This window comes from Cajanus cajan, chromosome 5 (genome assembly GCF_000230855.2).
Source record: "Cajanus cajan strain Asha chromosome 5, NIPB_CcT2T_4, whole genome shotgun sequence".
Classification (NCBI taxonomy): domain Eukaryota; kingdom Viridiplantae; phylum Streptophyta; class Magnoliopsida; order Fabales; family Fabaceae; genus Cajanus; species Cajanus cajan.
In genome coordinates, this window is record NC_138521.1 from 24,023,565 (window position 1) to 24,048,502 (window position 24,938).

Consider the following 24,938-nt stretch of genomic DNA (forward strand, 5'->3'; position numbering starts at 1 on the left):
CCGATCCACTTTTATAAAACGGTTCGGTTCGGTTTGGATCAGTTTTTTGAAAAAACCGATCCATGAACACCCCTACTTAATATGTTTCAGTTTAAATGTGTAAATCTTTATATGTTAAAACTATCATAATTTATTTTGATTTTAGAGTGTTTGATGTATATTTTTATATAATTTTTTTTTATGTATTACTCTCTTGTATTTCCTTAGCATAAGAAAAGGAAGGAAAAAATATATTTTTTCAATGTTGTTAAATTTAGATATTCTCTTCAAATATTAAGAACCATGTAAAAATATTAGAATAACCGATACTTGACAATTTACTGAGTTAATTTATTTAAATCCAATTACTATATATATAAGAAGAAATAGGGTATATTATATTGATAAATAAATTCAAAAATAAAAATTTGGCTAAGAAGAAAAAAAAGGAGAGGATGTTTTGCATCACATATTCTTGCAAGCGCAGGAATTTCATTTAGTTGCGGGTTTGTTGTTGTGCTGCTATTCTCTTGTCAATATATAGACTAATTTTTTACAGTATTATAATATTCTTAATATTATTCAACAATCATACTTAGAATTTTATTAAAATAATATCTGTAATAAAATATTTTACTAAGACAAAATTTTAATATTAATTAAAAAAACATTACTTATGATGCTAATGTATATAAATTTTATCTTTTATTCTTTTACATACATTTAGAGAATGGGTGGAGACTAATTGTTTGTGATACATTTAAACAATGAAAACCTCACTCAATACTATTTTTTTTCCAATATCCGTTTATACTAGAGTGAGACGCATGACTCCATGATTACGGAATCCAGGTCCCTTCCATGATCTTACTAACTTATGTTGGCATTTATATAAAGTTGTTATAATAATCACTAATTGATACTATGCACCACCAATCAATAAATTTGACAATGGTTAAATTCGACAGTGATTAAATTGCTTTAAGTACAATATTAATTTGATAATACATCATGGATAAACAAACCTTAATTAGTAAACCAAAAAAAGGAGGAAATTAAAACAGGGTAGGAGACTGATGCGATCAGATGGTACGTACGGTGCAGTTGGATTGTTTTACTACTGAAAATACACTATTTACTGTTTATTGTTGATAATCCTAATGGCTATTCATACTTAGTGGCCTCTGGATCAAGAACCTGAAGTGTGAAAGAGGAATATCATTAGTTAACAATCAATGGTTTTATACAAATTAAGAACATGTAGAAATGGAGCCAAAAAAACTCAAATAATATAAGAACAATCCACAAGATACTCATTTCAGATTTGAGACCGAAAACCTGTGCTTTCTGTGTCAAATCACATGGCTGTTGTTGTTCTTATAATTTGGCTTGTCTTTTTTGTTGCCCTTTGGTTCAAAGCACATGGCAGTTGTTTGAACGAGCAAGGGTAGGGCCATGAATAATAAGTTATCTAGCCATGGATCGGATATGATTAATTAGAACTTTCGATCGATGAGCTTAGAGAAACAATTTTTCATTATTAAGTGCAAAAGACAAGGCACTATAATTAAATGCACACACAAGTACATATATGGGTAATGGGTGTACAAGATAATTTGGTCACAAGTAGAGGAAAACTAATGGACCACATAAAACTAGTATTTTCAGGGCTTTCTATTTCAAAAGTTCCCATCTTATTCAATGGACCCCGCAGCATGTAGTACGTAGTAGCACACGACAATCACGGTGCAAATACTAATTGCTTTGTATTATATATGATATGATAATTAAACTTCAATCATAGAGAGAGTGATAGCCACATTACATGACATGTTATTAGAGAATGCTATATATATAACTTTACAACATTTAGTTAAACTGCATTAGGGTGCTTATAGATTATATTTTGCATGAGAATTGAGAAATGATACTAATGAATCCAGAAAAGTAAGCCTCAGGTAAAAGAAAAAATGTGTAATATATAATACCTGTGTTGTAGTTCTTTACCAAAGACTAATTAATTAGTTGGTGCTGTTGTTGGTTTTGTAACGAGGAAATGGGACTTGGCCATTTTCAATGCGTTTAACATCTTCTTTGAGGATCTCATAGTGCCTCTTAACCTCCTCTACTGATCTTCCCACCACATTGGCCACATTCTGCCACCTGTCAGGGGTTTCCTTGTCATATAAAGCAAGGGCTTGTTCAAACAATTTGTTCTGCCTCGAAGTCCAAGATGTTGATGCCATTTCTTGATAAATTTGTTATATTAAGAGGCAGTGAGGGATGGGAGAAGGATAAGAATGATTAATATTTTAGTGAGGAGGAAGAGGATGGGAATGGTTATGTTTTGGTCAAGGGAAGGTATAAGTCAAGGGAAGGCATGGGAAAGAAGTGACCATCGTAGCTCCTTATAAGTAGGAGAAAAGGTGATAGTGTGGGGTTTGAACTTGGTGGTCGAATATATCTTCCAAAAGGACATTGAAGATAACGTGACTCGTCCCCTTAAGAGCCACAAGTGAAGAGGGACAATGTACAACAAGTGGAGGAGGAGAATCCAGATTAAAAGACAAGCCTTTAAACGTTTTAACCAAAGATATATGCTTCTTACCATTTGCTTCGTATCTTCGCCAACTGGATTTTCCTTTTCATTTACATGTTTGTAAACTAACTTGTTACTTACAATAAGTTAATGGTTTGAGCATAATTAGACTCAAACTTTAAGGAAAATTTTGGTTAAGTATTGTAGATGAAAAAATAGTTAGAAAATGAGGTCTCACTAATAATGGTCAATCAGATTCTTCGACGAAGTTTAATTATTGACAAAGCAAGTGGATACTTCACACCTGGTTACAAAAAATTAGTTTATAAGAATTTGCTTAGCTGCAATAAAATTAGGAAAATAATATCATCATGTCTTATGCATTATGGTATGTTTAGTTGGATGAAAAGTGTTTTGGATGGTCGAACGGATAAGCACCAAAGAATGAGAGCTCCAAGGACAAGGCTCTAGTGAACAGAGGAAGAGGGTGGTAGCCACATGCAAATACTCAAGCCATCAAGTATTCTAGTAGAGAACAATATGGTAAAATCACATAACACAATGATACCTTCAGAAGATATTGTTTATATAAGTGTAGAGTGTGACGTATGTTAAAATTTTGAGGCAAGTGCACCAAGTCTATGTAATATAGGAAAAGTAAGGATTGTTGAACCTTAGGGACTTGGGAGATAACTATGATTTATCTTATTCTTGCCAATACTTGTTAATGTAAAATTTACAATAAATTGAGTCATAAACTTTGAATTCACCAAAGTGGTTCAAACACTAAGAAACACATAAAATCCTTAAAACAAAGAGATATCAATATATAAAGTCGTTGAGATTAAGTTTCATCTCAGTCTTATGCATTCTTACAATTCTTTATTATCTAACTTCTGTTATCCGATACCATTGAATTCACTAAGTTCATTCAAAACCAATTCCTCGAATTTAGAAATTCTAAGAAGTCAAACTTAATAAATGATTCCCCACTTTATTATGTTGGAGACCTTGCATGACGAGTAAAAAATGTCTCAGCTAATAGTTCCAAATCTATTCCTAGCCTTTAAAACTATTAGGTGATTTGATTTATAACTAGATTCAGAAAGCATTTTCCAACTAAAATCCAAATCAAAGATCAAAGATAAGTGATCAATTTATTTCAGCATTAAGAACAATCAAAATCACTGATACTAAATAACAGATCATTATATATATGAATCAAAAGGAATACATAAGAGTTTGATGGTTACATTTAATCTCCACTACAAAAGAAGATCAGCTCCTCATGATGAAGAAAACCAATCTATAAACTATAGAGAATAGGTGTAGAAGAAGAAAAGAAACCCTTAGAACCCTTGTTCCCAGTTGGCTCTTGGACCTCGGAATCGTTCTTCAACTTCTTTTCTTTATTCTCTTTGTTCTTTCATTCTCCCTTATTTTTTTCTCCTTTTATATGTCAGCCAAAATAAAACAAAGTGTAGAAGAGAGAGATTAAACTGCTCAATGCTTCTCAAATGGTTGAGCAGCTTGGGCATCCTTCATGTTAAAGAAACATCAATGGTTGAGCCCCTAGAGATTCGTTGAGCCTTTTGAGATCAGATTCTTCATGGCCTTTAGACTCAAACCACTCAGCATTTTCCCAATGGCTGAGCGATTTTGGGTTTTCCAGAATCCTTGTTTTCTTCCTTCAAACCTCTAAATGCTTTGCCCACAATTGAGCGATTTTGGATTTGAACTCTACTTGAATTTCCAACTACAAAACGACAAGCCCAAATCAATATACAAATATCATCAACTCTCAACAAAAATATATAACTTCATATCCTTTTGATTCCAGTTATACAAAAAATAGGGGGTTACTTGTCAATTACATATCAAACTAAATAAATAAGTGTCTAAAATGATCAACTACTTGAGTAAATTAGACATTTATCAACGTGAAATGTGAAAGTTTGTTAGGACATATTTGAGTTTGTGAGGATATTTAGTATGCAAAGTTGTTTAAATGTGCCCTAATCCATTCTTGTGTCTAAAAGGACTTAGTAAAGTAATATCTTGGATGGAAGCTTGAAGCTTATGTAAGATAAGTGTTAAGTTGGAAATTCTCCATAAGCGCTAAATGTTGATTAACAATGAATATTTCATTCATATATAGGTCAAGACTCAGGATATTTTTCCATAACAACTGCTACCAAGTCGATATAAAACTAGAGTGTTGATTTACATATGCTTTGAGATATTTCTCCATAAAAAATGAAAATAGAGAGAAAATGAAGTATAGATAATAATTTTTTTAACTAAAGAGAAAGAAAAGAAAAAAAAATAAACATACATGTTGTGTAGTATATTTCATATTGACCTAGATCTGAGGTGTATACCATATTTTACTTCTTTAGCAACATTTATTTACTTTCATTTATTAAAATGTCACTATAAATTGAGTAAATATGTTATTTTGCAACTTTTTTTTTGTAAAAAATGTTACTATCGATAAAGTAACATTTTTTTTATCTCAATATCATTATCTTTAATTGTTTCTAAAATTAAAATTTATCGAGTAAAAAAAAATGTCATATAAAGATTACACATCTCCAATCTCTAATTATTTTTCAAAATTAAAGTCTCACATTGAATAAATGAATAATGCATAAGGAGTATATATGATTATAGAGTTATACTTAATATAAATGAACTTTGATATTTAATATAGATTTGGTGGTGACTAGCTAAGAATGTCTTCAACCTTAAAGAACTTGTAACATGTTATACGAGGCATAAAGTATAATAGATAACAACATTTATATTAAAACTAATTATTATTTTATAAAGTTAACTCAAACTTAACAACGTTATTAAAATATTACAAAAATATTATTTTATTATCTAATTAAATATTATTAAAAATCTTTAACAATATAAACTATATATAACATTTGATAATATATTGTAAAAGTAAATTAACAACATTTATATACAATTAGGTAACTTTTATTCAAATGTTGCCAAGAACTTTTTCTGTTGTAGTGGAACAACGATACAACATTTTGACACATGTTGCAGATAGATAAATGAGTAAATGAAAAGATTACTTTGACAATATTTTTTATTCTAAACTAACAATATTTAATAAATATTTGCCTAACATTTGTGACAAATTGTATTTACGAGGGCATGATATGTGATGAATTCCTTAGCATGCGACCTAAGGTCTCCCATAGCAATAAAGGAAAAGAAAAGTAATAGATTTGATAAATGATGGAAGAAGTGAAGAGAGATGAAAAGAAAAATGAAATAAAAAAATAAACAGAAAAGAAGTAAATAATGTATGATAATTGTTCTTAAAGTCTATATCTAACTTAAAACTCTTAAGCCAATATTACTTTCTTTTTAAGTATTACTAACTTGAGATAAATGTTCTAGAGAAATACTGACATGAGTTCCATGGATTAACTTGCGATCGATAGTGAGGATTCGAATCTTTAACCTTACTTAAACGTCTCCTATCGTTGAATCACGCGCTTGGATTCTCTAAATGTCAATATGATAAATTATTTTCTTATATATTGCTATTTAGGAGATATCTTTAGTAACTTAGGTGTTAGAGTGTTCGTTGGTGATTAAAACCATTAGTCTCGTTGTTTGAGTGCTTTGCAATGGGGTTGGGCTTGTTGGATTCCATCATGTTCTATATTAGAACCATAATAATTTCTTGCTAAGTTTAGGAGACGATGGTTGGTCATAGTTAGTCAATTAGGCACAATTCTTTAGCATGAACTCGAGGTATCATGAAAATATTCCTTTCCATTGAAATTTAGTACGAGACCCTTCGTGATTTTAAATATAAGTTTATACTATTTTATAATATAATTAATTAAATAATTTTAATGACTAAGGTTTCATACAGTAAAAATTTGACTGTAGAGCATGTCGTATAAAGAATGCTATGTTGTAAATATAATGAACTCGTATAATCTTCATAACGGATATTGACATTCACTCCTAGAAAAGTGTTATTTTCTTGTGAATTTTCCTAAAAAAAATATTCGTAAAATTTTTTTGTAAATTTTCTTGCAAAAAAGTATTTGCAGAAATTTTTTGCGAATTTTCCTGCAAAAAAAAAAATATTCGCAAACATTTTTTTGCGAATTTATTTGAAAAAAATAATTTACAAATATTTCTTACAAATTTTGCTACAATTTTAATAATCATAGAAATTTTTTTCCATGGTAAAAATTTGCAGAAAATATTGTAAGAATTTTATTTTTTTTTCTTGCATATTTTCTTGCAAAAATAAATTCGCAAGTAATGTTTACTAAATGGTAGAAAAATTTGCAGGTAACTTTTCCTGCGAATTTTCCTGCAAATTTTAATCCGTAGGAAAAATAAAAAAATATTTAAATTTATAAGTTTAATATTTTAAAAAAACTTCAAGTCCCACATCGATTGAGAATAAAGCAATTAAAAAGTATATAAGTTAGGGCAACACTTACCTTACAAGTTGATTTGTATGGTTGAGTGTTAAGTTTATAATCTACAATCTTAGAATTTAAAAGATTATGTATCACATGTTGGAGGCATGGAAAAAAATGCTTCGGATGAATTCATTGTGAGCATTTGAAAATTAAAAAATTATTGATAAAATTTATAGTAATTTTGCATTTGAAAATTAAAAAATTATTGATAGAATTTATAGTAATTTTTTTTCATAAAAAATATTCCTGCAAAATTTCTTGCGAAACAATTCGCAGGAAACTTTTCTGCAAATTTTTTTTTGCAGGAAACTTTCCTGTGAATTTTTTTTTTTACAGGAAACTTTCCTGCGAATTTTTTTCGCAAGAAATTTCGCAGCAAAATTTCCTACGAATTTTTAAATTCGCAAAAATATATTATCCACGAAGGTATTACCTACAAATAAAATTTCGCAGAAAAATTTGCAGGTACAACGCTTCCTGCGGATTTTTATGAAAAATTCGCAGGAAAAATCATATGTAATAAGAGAAATTATAGTAGTGAGACTAGTGTTCTATTATCAATTCGTAGTCATATTTTATGTCCAAAAAGCCGTTTCTGTTTTTCTATATTTATGATTGTAGCTGATGAAAATTGTGCAGTCCAGAATTTGGGCTTTTTTAAAAAAAAAAGGTAAATAAAAAGATGAGACAAGAGGAATCGATATCAATGACTACATGAAAATATTATAGTTAGCAACTTTTGTATGATTTACTAGTTAGTTATATAAATTTTATAATATCTTTTAATAATATTTTGCATAATAATATTTTATCATATTATCTTACCACTTTTTTTATTGCTTTACCAAAAAAAACACTTTTTTTATTAAAGTATAAAAAATAAGAGTTTAACTTTAACTCATGCAGATTTGACCACTAGAGTTAGCCTAGTGGTTGAGTGAAAAGGGGTTGGGATAGTTAGAAATATGAAGACCTAGGTTAAATCTTCATTGCGATCATTTTTGTAATCTTTCCTATCTTTACCAAAAAAAACTCATGCAGATTTCATGTAAAACGTTTTTTAGACGAACATTTCACAGGAACTCGCTTTATTATTGAGTAAGATATATTAATGAATCCTGAGACAAGAGAAAAAATACTAAAAAAATTGATGTCAATCATGAAAATATTATAGTTAGCAACTTTTATATGATTCACTAGTTAGTTATATAAATTTTATAACATCTTTTAATAATATTTTGCATAATAATATTTTATCATATTATCTTACCACTTTTTTTATTGCTTTACAAAAAAAAAATACTTTTTTCTATTGAAGTATGAAAAATAAGAGTTTAACTTTAACTCGTGCAGATTTGACCACTTGGGTTAGCTTAGTGGTTGGGTAGGAAGGGGTTGGGGTAGTTAGAAGTATGAAGACCTAGGTTCAATCCTTCTTATCTTTGGCAACTAGGGGCTTTATAGGGGTCCTCTTGTTGTAGGTCTTCAAACTACATTGAACAAACTAGAACGCCTTCAATTGCTTTCTGCATTCGTTAGTTCGGCATTCTCGATCTTCTTTCCTGCAGGCATGGAAATCAAACTGGAATGAGACCTTCCTTTCTATCGACATTTTTTTCCATTCAATTTATCTTTCCTCGCTAGCTACTATAACTAGAAGTTGCAAAGCTTACTCAAAAACGAAGGGCATCCAGTATAAGTATTGCGGTCATTTTTGTAATCTTTCTTATCTTTACCAAAAAAAACTCATGCAAATTTCATGTAAAACATTTTTTAGACGAATATTTCACAAGAACTCACTTTATTGTCGAGTAAGATATATTAATGAATACTGAGACAAGAGGAAAAATACTAAAAAAATCTATATCAATGACTGCATGAAAATATTATAGTTAGCAACTTTTGTATGATCCACTAGTTAGTTATATAAATTTTATAATATCTTTTAATAATATTTTTCATAATAATATTTTATCATATTATCTTACTACTTTTTTTTATTGCTTTACAAAAAAAATACTTTTTTTATTGAAGTATGAAAATTAAGAGTTTAACTTTAACTCATGCAAATTTGACCACTAGGGTTAGCCTAGTCGTTGGATGAGGAGGGGTTGAGATAGTTAGAAGTATGAAGATCTAGATTTAATCTTCATTGCGGTCATCTTTATAATCTTTCCTATCTTTACCAAAAAAACTCATATAAATTTCATGTAAAACATTTTTTAGACGAACATTTCACCAGAATTCACTTTATTGTCGAGTAAGATATATTAATGAATATTGAGTAATATAACGGTATAAGCTATATTCCTATTAAATTAAAAAGACATGTTTGACAGTATATAAAAATTAAATTCAAAATGATATAAATATAATTCATTTTCTTATAAATGAATTTAATTTCCATGCGTTATTAGTGTAAATTAATCCAATAAGAAATTATCCAAAGTATGGTTTTTAAAATAACTATTATAAAAACAAAAGCTTATCCCACCCACGTATAACAACATGACAATGTTAAAATCATTTAGACTATTAAATATTAATAGAATCTAAGGAAATTCTTTAGACTACATCCACTGCATCTGTGTTTTATACCATTCCTTGTGTACCAAAAAGTAAAACCATTAAGGTCGGTTATGCTTACTATATGATATATAGTCAAATATATTTGCTTCAACTAGAATTAGAAACGAATAAATACATCTTTCAGTGGATGTGTACCATTGGGCCACTTTACATCTTTGAAGATTACGAGTCCAATAATTGAATTTGTCGTGTTCTTTCTCTTTTTATATGTAAATATCATCGAGGACCTTATTTATATAGTATTTATACTTCTTTGATTCTTCCACTATCTTATTTTCCAGCTAAACATTTTTTTTCTTCTTATTCTGCAAGAAATAAATATGCTTCTGATGAATGGTTATAACTTAGTTGATTATTTTTATAGTATGTTTCCGCCAATTGGGGTCGAATCTTTGTATAGATGAAGTAGCATAGTTGGCTATTCAAAAGGAAATAAAAATATTTGTATTCTATTCTATCATACATACATAAATTTTTTATAACTTCAACTGTCTTTATAAAATCTGTCTTTTTTGCTTAGAGTATTTCTTAATCGATTAATTGACATATTTATAACATTTAGCTCTGAAAAATTTGGCTTTATTATGTAGAGGAGAAAAGAAAAAGGCTAACTTCCCCTTTACACCATGGAGAATTGAAGTCAGATAAGGAAAGAAAGACGAATCAAAGTCATTGAAATATTCAGTTGGCCCGGGCATAAAATTTTGATGATGGAAGTCATAGATTTTTTATTTTGGCTTAGGTGAAGTATATGCTGTCTCTGAGATTCATAACTATTATTGGAGAAAGAGGGTAATTAATTTGTTGGGTATTGGATTTTGAAAGGATATTTTTATTGATGGGAAGGATGGTAGAAGGTGCTAAATGCTAATAAGCAAATTGGGTGCAGAAGGACGTGTCCTTTCGTGATCTGCGTGGGCCTTGTATCATGCATGGCAACTCATTAAGGGACTACTTAAACTGCTCCCTGCAGGCTTCAACTTGTATCTTAAAATTAAAAGAACCAGTAAAATTAAAAATAAGTGAAAAAAGAGTAAAGAAAAATATGTACTTAAGAAATAGTAAATATGTACTTGTTTGATTTAAAAAAAAAGTAGAAAAGGAAGAAATAAAAGAAAAATATTAATCAATATTTTTATAATAGGAGCAAATCGTCACTGGGCAAAGGGGTTCCAATAATTTGTGTTTTTTCCTGATTCATTAATTTATACTTTTTGACGGTTTTAAAATCGATGATATTTTCTTAAAAACAAAATTAATATATAATTATGGTTAAAATATTATTTTATTTTATTTTATTTTTTAATTTTTATAATTTAAAATGGATATTTTTAGTTTATATATTTATTTTTTTCGATTCTTTTAATTTTTATAATTAAAAATAAATAATTTTAGTCTTTATATTTATAATTTTTTTAATCTTTAGTTTTTATTGTTATTTTTTTGTAATATTGTTTGTTTTGTGTTAATAAAGTAGAGGTTTTTAATTTTGTCAAAATAAAAAAAGGTGTCTCAATAGTGGACATCATAGGTGAGTGTATAAAAAAGACACGAAATATTGAGAGACTTATTTAGAATAATTTAAGCAAAATAAATTTGATATCAGACACAAAAAATTGAATTAATATCTATGTTACATCAACACAAAAGAGACAACGTTAAATTAAAAAGTAATAACAGAGATTAAAAGATTAAAAAATTATAAATTTAAGGACTAAAAAGATATATCTTAAACTATAAAGACTAAAAATAATTAAAAAATATAAGTATAGAGATTAAAAAATCATAGAAATTAAAAAGTAAAACAAATAAAATTATAAGTACTAAAAATATTTTAACCTATAATTAATTTACACTTTCTGGTGGGTTTTAGTTGTCAGTAAAAAAGACTACCACAAAAACGTGTTCATAACAGCTCATTCCACAACATTTTTGTGCATCTCAACATCAACTTTTTATTTTTCACCTATTTCTTCTCTTCTCCTTTGAAATCAAATAAAATAAAATCAACTCAAATCAAAAATAAAAAATTTATCCAAAAAAACTAAAAATTAATGAAAAATCACAAACTAGCAGTTTTAATTGAGTTTTATTTTTCTAAATAAGGTGGTTTGATTTGATTTTCATATTAAAACGTGAAAGTGATACAAATTAAATCAAACTACACTTATACGTAAATATGTTCTTTTATCAAATGCATATAGCTGGTATATGACATTAACAAATAACATAAAATATATTTTATAAAATTATAAGTTATTAAAAGGTTTTTTTTTCCTCTCCAAATGTAAGTAATAATATATTTTATTTAAATGTGTTTTTATAAAATTCTAAGTTATTAAATCAAAATTTTAAATAAACAAAAAACCATGTATATATGAGAAAAAATATTTAATAAAATAACTAAAATTGTGCAAAAAAATGTTTTCACTAAAATAATAAGATAAGAATTAATGTTAAATACATTAAATGACCAAAAAATATTATATATTTATATACTTTTAGTTTTTTTTATGTACAAATCCTAAACATATAACACAATATTACATGTTTTTAGCCGATTTTTAAATATCAAGTTTTTAAAATTGAAAAAGTCGAACCAAACCAAATCGTAAAAGATTGATTCGATTGGTTTATGTAACACCTTTAAGGATGGCAACAGGGCGAAGCGGGTGCAGGTTTTAATATCCTATACCCATCATTGTCCCCATACTTGATGGATATAAAATTTGTGTCTCATCCTTGTCCCCCTCAAGTATTGAATATACTCGTACTTGTCCAAAAATTAATTAAATATTTTCTTTTGACAAAAAATATAAATAAAAAAATAAGAATTCCAACAAAAATTACATTAATTAAATTTTATTTAACAAAAATTTAAAATAAAGTAAGAAGTATATAAATATCAAGTAAATTCTAAAAATGCAAATTAAATTTCTAGAAATTTAAAGTGGGGACAGATACGAGATAGGTAAGTATATATTCATCCATGTTCTCGTACTCGGTTTAATAGGTATTACTTGTACTCGGTCAAACCAAGTATTTTTCGTCAAAGTTGGGATGGGTTTGACAATTTTCCACGGGTACAAGTTTATTTTTCATCCCTAAACACTTTTAGAGATGGCAAAAAATGGTATCTATGGGTATCCATGGATAAAGTCCGTTATGAATAATAAATAGAGAGCTTAAATGGATATATGTGAGTAATAGGTACAAGTATTTTTCTACCTATTCATATACAGGACAAGATGGGTATGATAGTATCCATACCTAATGGTACTCATTAAATAAAATTACTTAAATATTATATTTTTATCTTGTACTTATTATGTTATTTTAATATTTTAAAAAAATTAACGTTATTTACAAATTCAAAAATTAATGTTAATTGTTTATCTTTAATATTTTAATATATTAATATAATCTTTTTGGGTGTATAATATATTAATATAAGTAACATCAATACAAGTTTAAAGTTATTTGTAATGCTTTTTTTTATTTTTTTTATTTTAAAAATTCATAAATATTCATGAATATTTGCAAGTATTTATAAAATTTGCAAGTACCCGCTTAACGAATACCAACGCAGGTATAGGGCAAGTATGGGGAGGATTTTTATCCAGTAGGATAGGGACATGAAGCCTACTACTCGCCTTAGGGGCTCCATTTTCATCCCTAAATATCCCTCAGATTTGTCGTTTTAGCGGCTATAACTTTACATGGTGACACTTCACTAAATTCCTTATTAGTTAGAACCTTTCATCAATTAGAACCCTTCGTGGGTAGCTCTTTCTAAAATGTCTAAATGCCTTTAGGATTAATGATTGTCCCCACAAAATAACACAAGACTTTTTAGCATATTTTGTCCTCACTCGCATAATTTTTGAGAAACTTCTCAAAAAGTCATTCATTCCTAAATCGTTTCAAGTTAAACACATTTAACTATGAAGTTCTTAAGTAATGAGCTTCCAAAAAGTAGATACATCTTGTTAGTATAAATAGTACTAATTAATTTCTTTAAGTCATTTTTGACTATATAATACTTGAATCCCTTTCATTTTTTGTGTATTCATGATGTTAAAGTTCATATTTCATAATACATTCAAATTAAATCAAATTGAACCACACTTAATCTTCTTGTTTGATTTATAAGACTTAACCCAAAAATCGAACAAAATTGCACTATGAACATCCCTAGTGTTAGTATAATTGTAATCAGAAAAACTACTATCACTAATGTGCCAAGGACATTCCATGACTGGTGTTTTGGACATTCTATGTTAGTTCAGGACACAACAAAATCTTGATGACATAAATTGTCTACATATTCTATGATAGGTCAACACATAACATAAAAATTTCATTTTCTATGTCGGATGGTCAACGTTCGTCATAGTAGGGATATGAAATATGGTGATTTGATACATTGGCATCCATATTCTATGATGACTATGATGTTATCTATCATAGAATGTGCACATTCTAAAGTGGGTATGGTCACACCTGTCATAAAATATGCACATTCTATAATGGATAATGCCACACCCACCATAAAATGTGGGTTTTTTTAACATCTTGTTTATATTATGAAATTTTTGAAATTTGCATAATAGAAATACATTCCAAGCAATTCAAATTAGCATATTGTTGTCCAGTTCAATATTAGGTCAATGAGATCGTAATAAAATGCATTTTGCATGCCCATAGCCACACGGTGAAGATACCTATAATTGTGAAAAGAAATATAATGTAAGGAAAGTGTAATTGAATATATTAAATTAAGAACCATTACAAATAATACTCACTTTATCATAATTGGATCACTAATATTGCAAGGAGATCAATACCAAAAATTATATCCATCGCATCATGTTGGTAGATAAAGAAAGGAATAGGAATGTCCTTGCCGACGACCTTAAGAGGCATGTCTATTTGTACATCATGTCTCTTAAGATCAATAGTTGCCAATTATGGATTGGAGAAAGCTTAGAAGTTGCTACACATGTAGCAATAACAATTTTCCTCTTTCTAAAAGGAACCTAAACATATAATACAATTAATTTAGTAAAACATCATTAATTAAGAACATCATTAGAATAAAATAAATTGAAACATTGATTACTTGAGTCACATTGATCCTAGTTAGCTTGGATGACCATAGGATAAAGGTACCTTGGGCCTACCCCCACTATTTGAACCCCTATAATGGGCATAGGGACTCGAGCATCATGTTCTCTAACGTTGAAAACCTCCACCCGTAGCATATTATCTTAAATCTCTTGGTAATGAATAGTTGACCCCAACATTTTCACCTTGTTTAAGGCCACCAACTTTTCCAACGTGCCATTACTGTATAATTGCACATGCGGTTGTGTTGCATTAACTAAATCCTCCTTCAATGCTTCAAAGGCAACACAACTTCCCTTCAAGTTGATAGAGGGAGGAGAAGGAGGAGGAGGAGAAGGAGAAGGAGAAGGGGGAGAAGGTTGTGTAGAAGCCACGAATGCAAGTTGTTCTTTTAGGTCTATCATCATCTCTGCCTTCAGTTCAGCTTTAAGGCGTGCCCAATCATTAGCAATAAGTTGTGATCTAATGACACACATAACTAAAAGAGGTCTAAAGACATTACGAATGTCTCTACCTTGTCCAACTGTATGCACATGACCCGGATGCTCTTGAGTGCCAAGTACAACTGTCAATATGTCTTAACATCCCCCTTCAACAAAGGTCCCTTGGCTGACCTACTCTTTTAAATCACCCAACAACACAATAATTTTATTTAAATAAATTTGTTAGTACAAGATGTGGCCTTATCCATTTAGAAAGATAATTCTTTATACTTGATTAATACATAAAGATAAAGTCTCATACATTAAATTTGACAAAATTTTATCATCATTCCGCATTGGTCTCTAAGTACACAAAATGAAAGTGGTGACATTAAATTCACCCAGTCAAGTATGCACCCAAAGAATAGTAAGAAATGCAGTCAGCCAAAATCTTATCAAACATACAATCTAAGATTCAACATAATGATTATATTAATTCTGTAATCATTGTATTCAATCTCAAACAGCGATTCACTCACAATCAATCAATATTCCTAACAACTATATAGAGCACTTTGAGATAACTAAGCATATAATTATGCTTAGTTAAACCTATATATAAAATAAACAATATAATATAGTACACATGTAATTAACCATGTCAACACAACAAAAATTAATTAGTAATAATTAAAATATTTATTTAATTATTACTAACTTAAAGTATAATATAAATATGGATACCTAAAAGATATTTAAATTAATATCCAATATTATATATATAGGTACCTTACATGTTTTTTTAATTTTTGTTTATATCTCAAATAATTTAAAAATATATTATAATTTTACCAACTATCTAAATTGACTAATAATGTTTCCATCATATCATTATGCATGCCCCAAAGGAACCATACACAATGTATATCTAACTAATGTTCAAATCAATTCTTTACGTGCATATAAAACTCATACACAGATTTCATCAAAACAGGTAATGATCAAATACAAAATGACCAAACAAGTAATCAATGAGCAAACTCAAAATGAGTAAATAGGTAATCAATGAGCAAACCTAAAATGAACAAACCCTAAAAACCATGGAAGAAGGAGAAGAAAAGTTTCGAACCTAGGAGCTCAAACGAAGGAGAATTGAACATGAAGGTGGCTGGATTAAAGGGGAAATGAATGAGAACCAAATAGGTAATGAGAAAACCCGCATTATCCACCACAAGCCTTAAAAATTATATGGAAGAAGAAGAAGAAGAAAACCTTCAAACTTGGGAGAGTGTGCACAAAGGAAAACTCAACACAAAGGTCATCGGACTAAAGGAGAATGGGTCGCCTTGGTTGCCAAAGCATTTTGCTCACATTTTTTTTTGTCAAAATCATGTGGGTAATGTGCACAGAGAGCTCGCCAAAAATTGCCTCAAACGTTGTTGCTGGAGAAGAAGATGAAATAGTGGGGCACAAACTGGGTTCACACTCTTAATGTGGGTAATAACAAGAAATTCTATGACAGGTGACGATTTACCTATCATAGAATGTGAACTTTCTATGATAGATAAGTCAACACCTACCATAGAATTGTTAGTGTCCAAGACTAACCAAGATATTCTATGGCTAATCAACACATTCTATGACGAGTGTTAACTAACCCGTCATAAAAAGAACATTCCATGACTGGTAAATCAACACCCGTTATAGAATGTTTTGGCATATTTACAAGTATGCTACCAAGTCACTTTTTATGTTGTGTGGATAACATCCAACATAGAAAATTCGTAAGGAAATCATTTGTATTTTACTAGTGATTTAGTTGGTTATTTCTCATAATTTTGATACATAACACATTATATAGGGTAGGTAATTAAAAAGTATGCACCAACCATACATTATCCATATAATGTGTCTTTATTAGTTGACTCTAAATGCATTTGTTTTTTTTCTTCAAGATCTTTGAATATAAATCTTTCTTGTGTCATGTGATGTGCGTAAACACTTATTAGGTATTGTTTCATTAATAGGAATGGTCTATTTCTAGAGCATTCAAGGATAAGTGTATAAAGCTAATAGGAAAAACCTGCCTTCAAACTTGAGAACCTTTGCCTTTTAACTTCCTCATTGGCATCCTTTTCAGGGGTTTACAATAAAGAGTGTCACTCTTTCTGCATAAAATGGAATATGAGTAATTATCTTGTCACCTACTAAAGTCAAAGTGTATGTCTTAGTCTTGGGTAACCGTGATGCCAGTTACCAACTATAAGGCTTAGGTGTCAACGTCCAACCAAGGCAACCCATCACCTTAGAGAAGTCAGTTTGATGAAATCATCTCTAGAATAAGGTGTTGGTCAACCTCAAATCGTATAAGCTTGACATTTATTCGTCACGTCAAATTATAGATTGACCTTGCTTCTTAGTAGCTAAAGCTAGAGGTTAGCCTTGAGTTGTTGAAAGGTACATAGCCTCATAAGCTTCGAGCCATGGGGAAAAATGCATGAAAGCAAAAAAACATGTGGAGTAAGGCATCATTAGATCAAGCTAGAGTTTTGAAATAGTCTTTAGTCACTAGTACAAAAGACCCCTTTTACGTCGGGCATTTAAAGCCATTTACGTCAGAAAAGCATCAGACGTCATTACGGGAGACGTAAAATTTACGTCGGGGGTCAAAAACAGACGTAAATTTACGTCGGACACACAAAGGTCCGACGTAAAAAATCGTAAAAATTTAAATAAAAAAAAAAAAAGAAAATGCTGCAAGTAGAACGGGCCGTTCTGCTTGGAAAACGGCCCGTTCTGCTTGGAGAACGGCCCGTTCTCCTTGAAGAACAGCCGTTCTTCTTGGAGAACGGCATGTTCTCCATGGAGAACGGGCCGTTCTGCTAGCAGAACAGGCCGTTCTCCAAGCAGAACGACCCGTTCTACTGGATAAACCCAGGCAGTGGTCACTTACTTCTGCAGCTTCACTAACACGAAATGCACAAACATTATTATGAAAAATACATCCCAGAAAACACAAACATCGGTTAAGGAGTGGTCACTACCTCATAGAAAAACAGATGGATGTATGGTTAAGCCATTTCCATCAACACGCGAAGAAGAAACAACGTAACTCCGAAGAAGAAAAATAGAAGAACGTGAAGATGAGGAAGACAACCACGATTTGAGGAGGAGGCGGAGGGATGAGGAAGAATCCACAACGCGCGGGAGAACGTGAAAATGAGGAAGAATGCTACGATTTGAAATCCATAGTGCGCGCCCATGATTTAAGGAGTTATTTACGTCGGACAAGATGGGTCCGACGTAAATGAGATAATTTACGTCGGACCCATCTTTGTCCGACGTAAATAACTCCTATTATTTACGGAACTGCCACCGCGTTTTTACAACGTCGGGTGTGCTAGTTTCCGACGTAAATGAAGAGACGTAGTAGCTCCTTTTTCCACTAGTGAGTCTTCCTCAACCTATCTAAGGGTCAGTGTTGACCCACCCTCGGGGGTCAACCTCTATCCACTGAAGGGTACAAGTACTATTTTGGAGTTTTGATCTTTCTATTTAGAATATCTATAGTATGAATAACCAAATATTTAAGTATATTATTGAGGTCTTAGACAACTTTTTTTCTTGTGAAAGCATTTAAGCATTACATGTTAGGCTTTCCACTAAAAAAGTATGGACAAGAAATAATTGTTACATGCATATGCAAAAATATGACTATTTTTATTATGCTCATTCTTATTGGCCATGAAGCATATTCCAAATTTATCACTTAAAGAATGTTTCTTGAGATTATAATCTCATATATGCGATCAAGATGGAAAATACAAGTAAAATAAAGTATATATAATATAATGAATATTAAGGAAAACTACATATAATGACCATGAGAATGTGTCTATGTTATGATTTAATGGCTACATATGGTATGCATGTAATGTTGTGTTTATTGGAAACTCACTAAGATGTAAGTTTTATTAGTTTATTTTAAATGGATTAAGCGAAATTCAAGGAGCTAAAATAGAAGAAGATTTTTTTATGACTTTATTAATATTAAACATTTTATTAGAACTCGCTTAGTAACATGAAATTAAGAACCTCATGGACACTTGCTGTGATGGGCCTTGGCAAAGTCAAATGAGCCAATAGCTTAAATCTATAAAAGATTTTGGATTGTGATTAACATGAATGCAAGTCATTTTTCTTTAAAGAAGGAGGAAAAAGAAGTTCAATGAGCAATAATAGAACATCATCTTTAAGAATCACTTATTATGTATGCAGTAAGAATGTGAGACCATATATATCAAAGATTCATAAATTTTGGTGAAAATTATTGAGATATCCTAACTATAGGATAATGTAATATTGACTTCTAGTTGATTTCACATTCTATTATATATGTTTCTTAATTTTTGGTTACTATTTTTCATTTGGTTCTTGATGTAAGAAGTACGGAGTTGTGGGTACTTCAAATGGTGGATGAGACAACATCTGAAAATATCTCTTGCATGTCATATGTGTTGAACCTAAGATGTTTTTTAATGTCTAACTCTCCATAGTTTTGATGGACTAATAACTTGTAAATTATAGCTTAGGATATATATGTCCAAGAGAAGCATGAGAAGATTTGTAAGTGTCAAACTTATAAATATTGTCCTTATCATGTGTAAAAAATAAACAAATAAAAAGGAATGTCTTACAATTTTTGTGCATTTTGTGAAAACATTTTCCCAACATTCAATGTATCTAGACGCACTTCCTTCCTCCAAGCGTTAAGCAATCCCAACATTTTCTCTTTTATGAAACCATTTTTTCTAACAAAGGAATGAAATCCTTATTCAAAAACTTAAAATATAAATGTTTTGATAACCTACTTTGGTGATGGAGGACCATCCTTGAAGACACACGTGGGCCCCATCACTAGGTCCATGGCTAGGAGAGTTGAAGAGGAGGAGGGTGTTCACACACCAAAGGATACTCTCCTCATGATCATAGAGTATTAGTGCTCTCCTAAGCCTCATTAATTAGGATTTATCTTGTTTTCCATTTTTACCCTTGTATTTTGGGGTATCTAGGACTTAGAATTTATTTTCTTTGTATTTCCCATTTTACCCTTGTATTATGGGGTGCTTTAGATGATTAGGGTTTTAATTTTGGGCTAGGGTGTTTTAGTGAGGAGGTGACGCATTTTTGGTGAGTCTTGGACATATTTTTGGTGTTAGAAAGGCTTAGGCCCAAGTGGAGGGCAAAGGTTGCATGGACTTATCATGCACCTAGTTGTAGCCAATCTAACCCCTTAGATTCCATCCTTGGCCACCAAGTAGCATCTAGGGTTCATTTGGCATTGCATTTGGAGTGCATTTGCCTTGTGAATTTCGGCCATGCATTGCTCCAAATGCAACCCTAGATGCCTCCCCTCCTATAAATACCCAACTCCCCACCACTTGTAAATACTTTAGATTATATAGATTTTGAGTGAGCATTCTTATGCCTCAACGTCTCATCCTTAGTCCCTAGGGTAAGTTTCGGCTATCCCCCTCCTATCTCCACCCTTGGAGAGTAGGAGACCTAGAGTGGCCTCCACCTACCTTGGAGTGAGCCAACTTTGAGCACCCAAACACCACCACCCTAAGTGCTTCCGCCCAAACACCATCATTTTCACGCCAACTTCCTTTTCTTCACCATACACCTTCCTTTTGTCTACCTTGTTGAACCTAGATCAAGGGCCAAGGCTTTCTCCCTTCAATCCCTACGTCATTCATGGAAGGAGGAATCCATCATTTGGTTATAAAGTCTTTATATGCTCTATTTTCTCTTTTGTGTATAGATGCATAGCCACTCAGAAAAGTTTCATTCCCAAAGCGCTTTATAAAGAAACAAACATATAAAGGAAACATGTAGAGTTTGTAGAGACTTTTTTCAGACAAATTCAACTCTTAAATGGAATACCTTGCCTCAAATCAATCTAATGAAGCTTTGTCAATCAAAAGGACCAAAGTGCATGCATGTCTAATGTAAAAAAGAACATGCATTAAAAATAAAGTCATAATAGATACTTGAAGGGCTCTCACCTCACAACGAATACATCTTTAAAGCTTATAAATACAATATTATATGAAAATTTAAAGTATCGAATTTTCTACGCTTTAGTTGTGCCAAAACTTAGTTGAACTATTCGCTCTCTTAAACCTTGTATAAGTTTAAGTTATTTTCCATTAGATGAATAGTGTTCTAGCCTACATAGATTTATCCTTGTCTCATCAAGTTAATCTTGGTGCGTTAAACTTAAATATTTTTTTCCTTCAGAGTTACCTTGTAAAGCGCTACCTTACACTTTACCTTGAGCCTAAACAAACTAGTTGTAAAGAATACTAAGTAAACAATATTTTATGGTAGTGAGAATACTTGTATTATCCTTTGTGTAAGTGAAACCTTTGTAGTTTGAAGGTAATTAGATGTAGCTCAAGTTGAGTGAATCAATATAAAAACACTTAAGTTCCTTTCTCTTTTGGTCTACATCTTTTCTAGATGAAATTGCTTTACAACTTATATTTGCTTCAATCATCCTTACAAAAAAATTTATGAAAATTTACACACAGATATTTGTTGGAGAAAAGATACACACTAGAGGGGGGGTTGAATAGTATGTATCAAAAACTCGCACTATTTGAAATGTAATGAAGTAGTAAAAACTTTGACAGACGAAGTGCTAGAATGCAACAGACAAAGGAAAACGGATCTTTTATACTGGTTTGTCTCAAACACAGAGACTACGTTTAGTTTTCAATCCAACCAGATTGAGCCTTACTATCTTTTTTCAAGGTATAAGTATTCTTTCGACAAGCCACTTCTAGCTTAAACCTAAGTAGTCTTTGACTTGCCTCTTCAAGCAACTACCCTAGTATTCTTTCAACAAGTCTCTCCAGGCTCAACACCAAGTATTCTTTTGAACAAGCCTCTACATTCTCAACACCAAGTATTCTTTTCAACCAAACCTCTCCAGGCTCAAACACTAAGTATTCTTTAAATAAGTCTCTTCATGCTGAAACACTAAGTATTCTTTCAATAAGCCTCTCCAAGCTCAAACATTAAGTATTCTTTCAACAAGTCTCTTTAGGTTCAACCCTTACAAATAGAAATTTGAAAAGAGTTACAAAGATAGTTTCGTCTCTTCTAGATGTGATGCTATGAAAGTTAAGCTCAAATAAACTGTTCAAGACATAATGTATCTACAAGGTATGAACTTCGTTTCTTTTCTTGTTACTTTCCCTTGTTGTCTCTTGTATTGTATATCTCTGTCCTTCTTCATTTTTTTTGTCTTAATTGAGAATCCCTTATATAATAGCTTTGAAGAAAATGACCATTGAGCAATCTTCTCAAGATGTTTTGTTTGTCTTATCTTCGAGATCAAAAAGAAAGAGTAAATTAGTTGTTACTGCAAGCATTTAATGCTTTGCATGAAGATGTTCATCTCTTATCTGATATTGGCAGCTACTCATCATCATTTCGTTAGGTAAGGTGAAAAGTAGTGGCTAAATCAGAGTAGTGCAATATGTTCATAGTTCATGTCTGTTTTTTCATGAGTTTAGAGATTTTTCTCTTTCTTCTTGACACAAGGATTTGACTTTCCATTTTTAGCAGTTTTTTGATGCCTTCGAGGAAGCTTTCTCATTCGATATGTTAAGGAATAAAGTATTCAATGCTCTTAAAATATAATATGAATTTATAACAAGAAATAAATATAGCATTGATTCAAATTGTTTGCTTCGTCAGATGTCCTTCGTCTTATAGACAAAATTTGATGTTTGTTTGTCTAAAATAGTTTCCTAAAGAAAATTTGTTTCTCATCATTAACACTTATAGCCTTTTGAGATATTTCAAGATTGTCTTTTGATTTTACAATATTCAATCGCCTTTTGTATTTTTTTTATCTCTTTCAATATGAACATTTGTAATAAAAAAAAATTTAACCACAAGTCTTCAGATGACATGCAAGAGGTATATTTAGAATGAAAGATTTTTTTCATCTCCAAATCACATATGAACATTAACCACAATTATTTAGATGACATATAGGAGGTATGTTCATATGTCACCCTATCTACCCACTGGAAGTACCCACAACTATATATCACTTGCATCAAAAACTAAAATGAAAAATAATAACCAAAAATTAAAAAACACTTGCAATAGAACTTGAAATCAACTAAAATCAAAACTACATTACTTTATAATTAGGACACCTCAATAATGACCATTGCAGTTATGAATTTAAAACCAAGAACTAAGTTGTAGTAGTTGGTGATGAAACTTAATATAAAGTAACTTCAACAATTAAAAAAAATATTTCACATAAAAAATGACACTTTGAAGTGGATTTTGTCACTTCATCACAACACAAATTATGTTAATAAAAATAAATGATGGGATTAAAGGGGAAAAGGTCTATATATATAGATTAAAAGATATATTTTAAATCATACAACTAAAAGGAAGAGTAAATAAAGCTATAGGAACTAAAAAGAAAAAACAAATAAAACTATAAGGATTAAAAGAGAAAGTAAATAAAATTATAAGAACTAAACGTTAATGAAAAATAAATGATAAAATTAAAATAAAAACAAAAGATTTGTTTAAGGATTAAAATGAGACATTTTAAATGACTAAAAAGAAAAATAAATTAAAATATAGAAAAATAAATTATTTAAACTTAACAAATTATAATTCAAAGAGGATGTAACATCTTGTTAACATGTTTATCTATATATAATATATATATATATATATATATATATATATATATATATAATAGATAAGGGATGATACTTCAAAATTATTGGATAGAAAGTCAACCAGGATGAAGTGGAGGGCCAAATTTAAGAATAAGAATTTATCTAGTTTATACATGAACATTATACTTTATGTAAAATATTATAATTGTGTGTTTTGTTAATCGATTCAATAATATATAACAGAAAATATTTTTTCATGAAAATAAATTAAATATATTTTTTAACTTGATATTACAAATATTTAATCATTAGTTTCACGTGTTATTGCAAAGCTTCAAAAATTTATAATAAAAAATGACATTTATATTAACTATATTTCATATGCTAAATATATGATAGAAATATGTTAAATGATAATAAATTATGTTACAGTATTAAATTATCTTTGACGAAAATAACAGTCAACAATTGTATAAAAATTGTTCTCCCAAAACTTTTATACTAATGTGTTTGAATCTTTACACTCAATGGTGGAACCTAGAAAATACTTTAAAAAAATAAAGACAAAATAAAAAAATAAAATAAAGAGAATTTGACAACAACAATGACGGGGATAAAAAAAAACATTTGTTTATATGTTTAAATGTTTAAACTTTAAATTCTTGATCCCTCTTAGAATTTATAAGTTTGTGTCATTCAAAAATGTTAATAAATATTCTCTATCTTTAAAATTAATATAAAGATACTAATAAAGTTATTTCTTTTATAAAAATAATATGTAACACTCACTCAAATTTGATGTTTCCATGGTTGCACTTTATCATACTTTATAAGGTGACACTTCATACAACTCTTCGTTGATCAAAATTCTTCATAGATAACACTTTTTTAGATGTTCGATTGCTTTTAAGACTATTGACTATCCCCACAAACTAACACAAAACATTTTAGTGTGTTTTATCCTCACACTCACATTTTTTGAGAAATTTTTCAAAAAGTCACTTATCTCTAAATTGTTTCAAGTGAAACACATTTAATTGTAACGTTTTTAAGTTATAAACTATTGAAATGTAGATGC

At 30.0% G+C, this 24,938-nt stretch overlaps 1 protein-coding gene across 2 annotated transcripts; it reads right to left on the reverse strand.

Annotated features, from left to right (window-relative positions):
- Window positions 1-915: 915 nt before the first annotated feature.
- LOC114916639 (protein RADIALIS-like 1) lies at window positions 916-2,438 on the reverse strand. 2 transcript variants are annotated; one of them, XR_003805212.2, is made up of 3 exons: window positions 1,968-2,438; window positions 1,318-1,450; window positions 916-1,176 (listed from the first exon to the last, which is right to left on the reverse strand). XR_003805212.2 is itself a non-coding variant. In XM_029273810.2 (2 exons), exon 1 carries the CDS (start codon window positions 2,223-2,225, stop codon window positions 2,001-2,003), a length of 225 nt encoding a protein of 74 aa, XP_029129643.1. In that variant the 5' UTR covers window positions 2,226-2,430; the 3' UTR covers window positions 916-1,176; window positions 1,968-2,000. The 2 variants fall into 2 exon arrangements, 1 of the variants encoding a protein (XP_029129643.1); XM_029273810.2 differs by lacking the exon at window positions 1,318-1,450 and having other exon boundaries at window positions 1,968-2,430.
- Between the last annotated feature and the right edge of the window lie 22,500 nt (window positions 2,439-24,938).

Excerpts from the sequence above, each read along its gene's own strand:
- LOC114916639 (XM_029273810.2), bottom strand. The coding sequence starts at position 2,225 with ATGGCATCAACATCTTGGACTTCGAGGCAGAACAAATTGTTTGAACAA.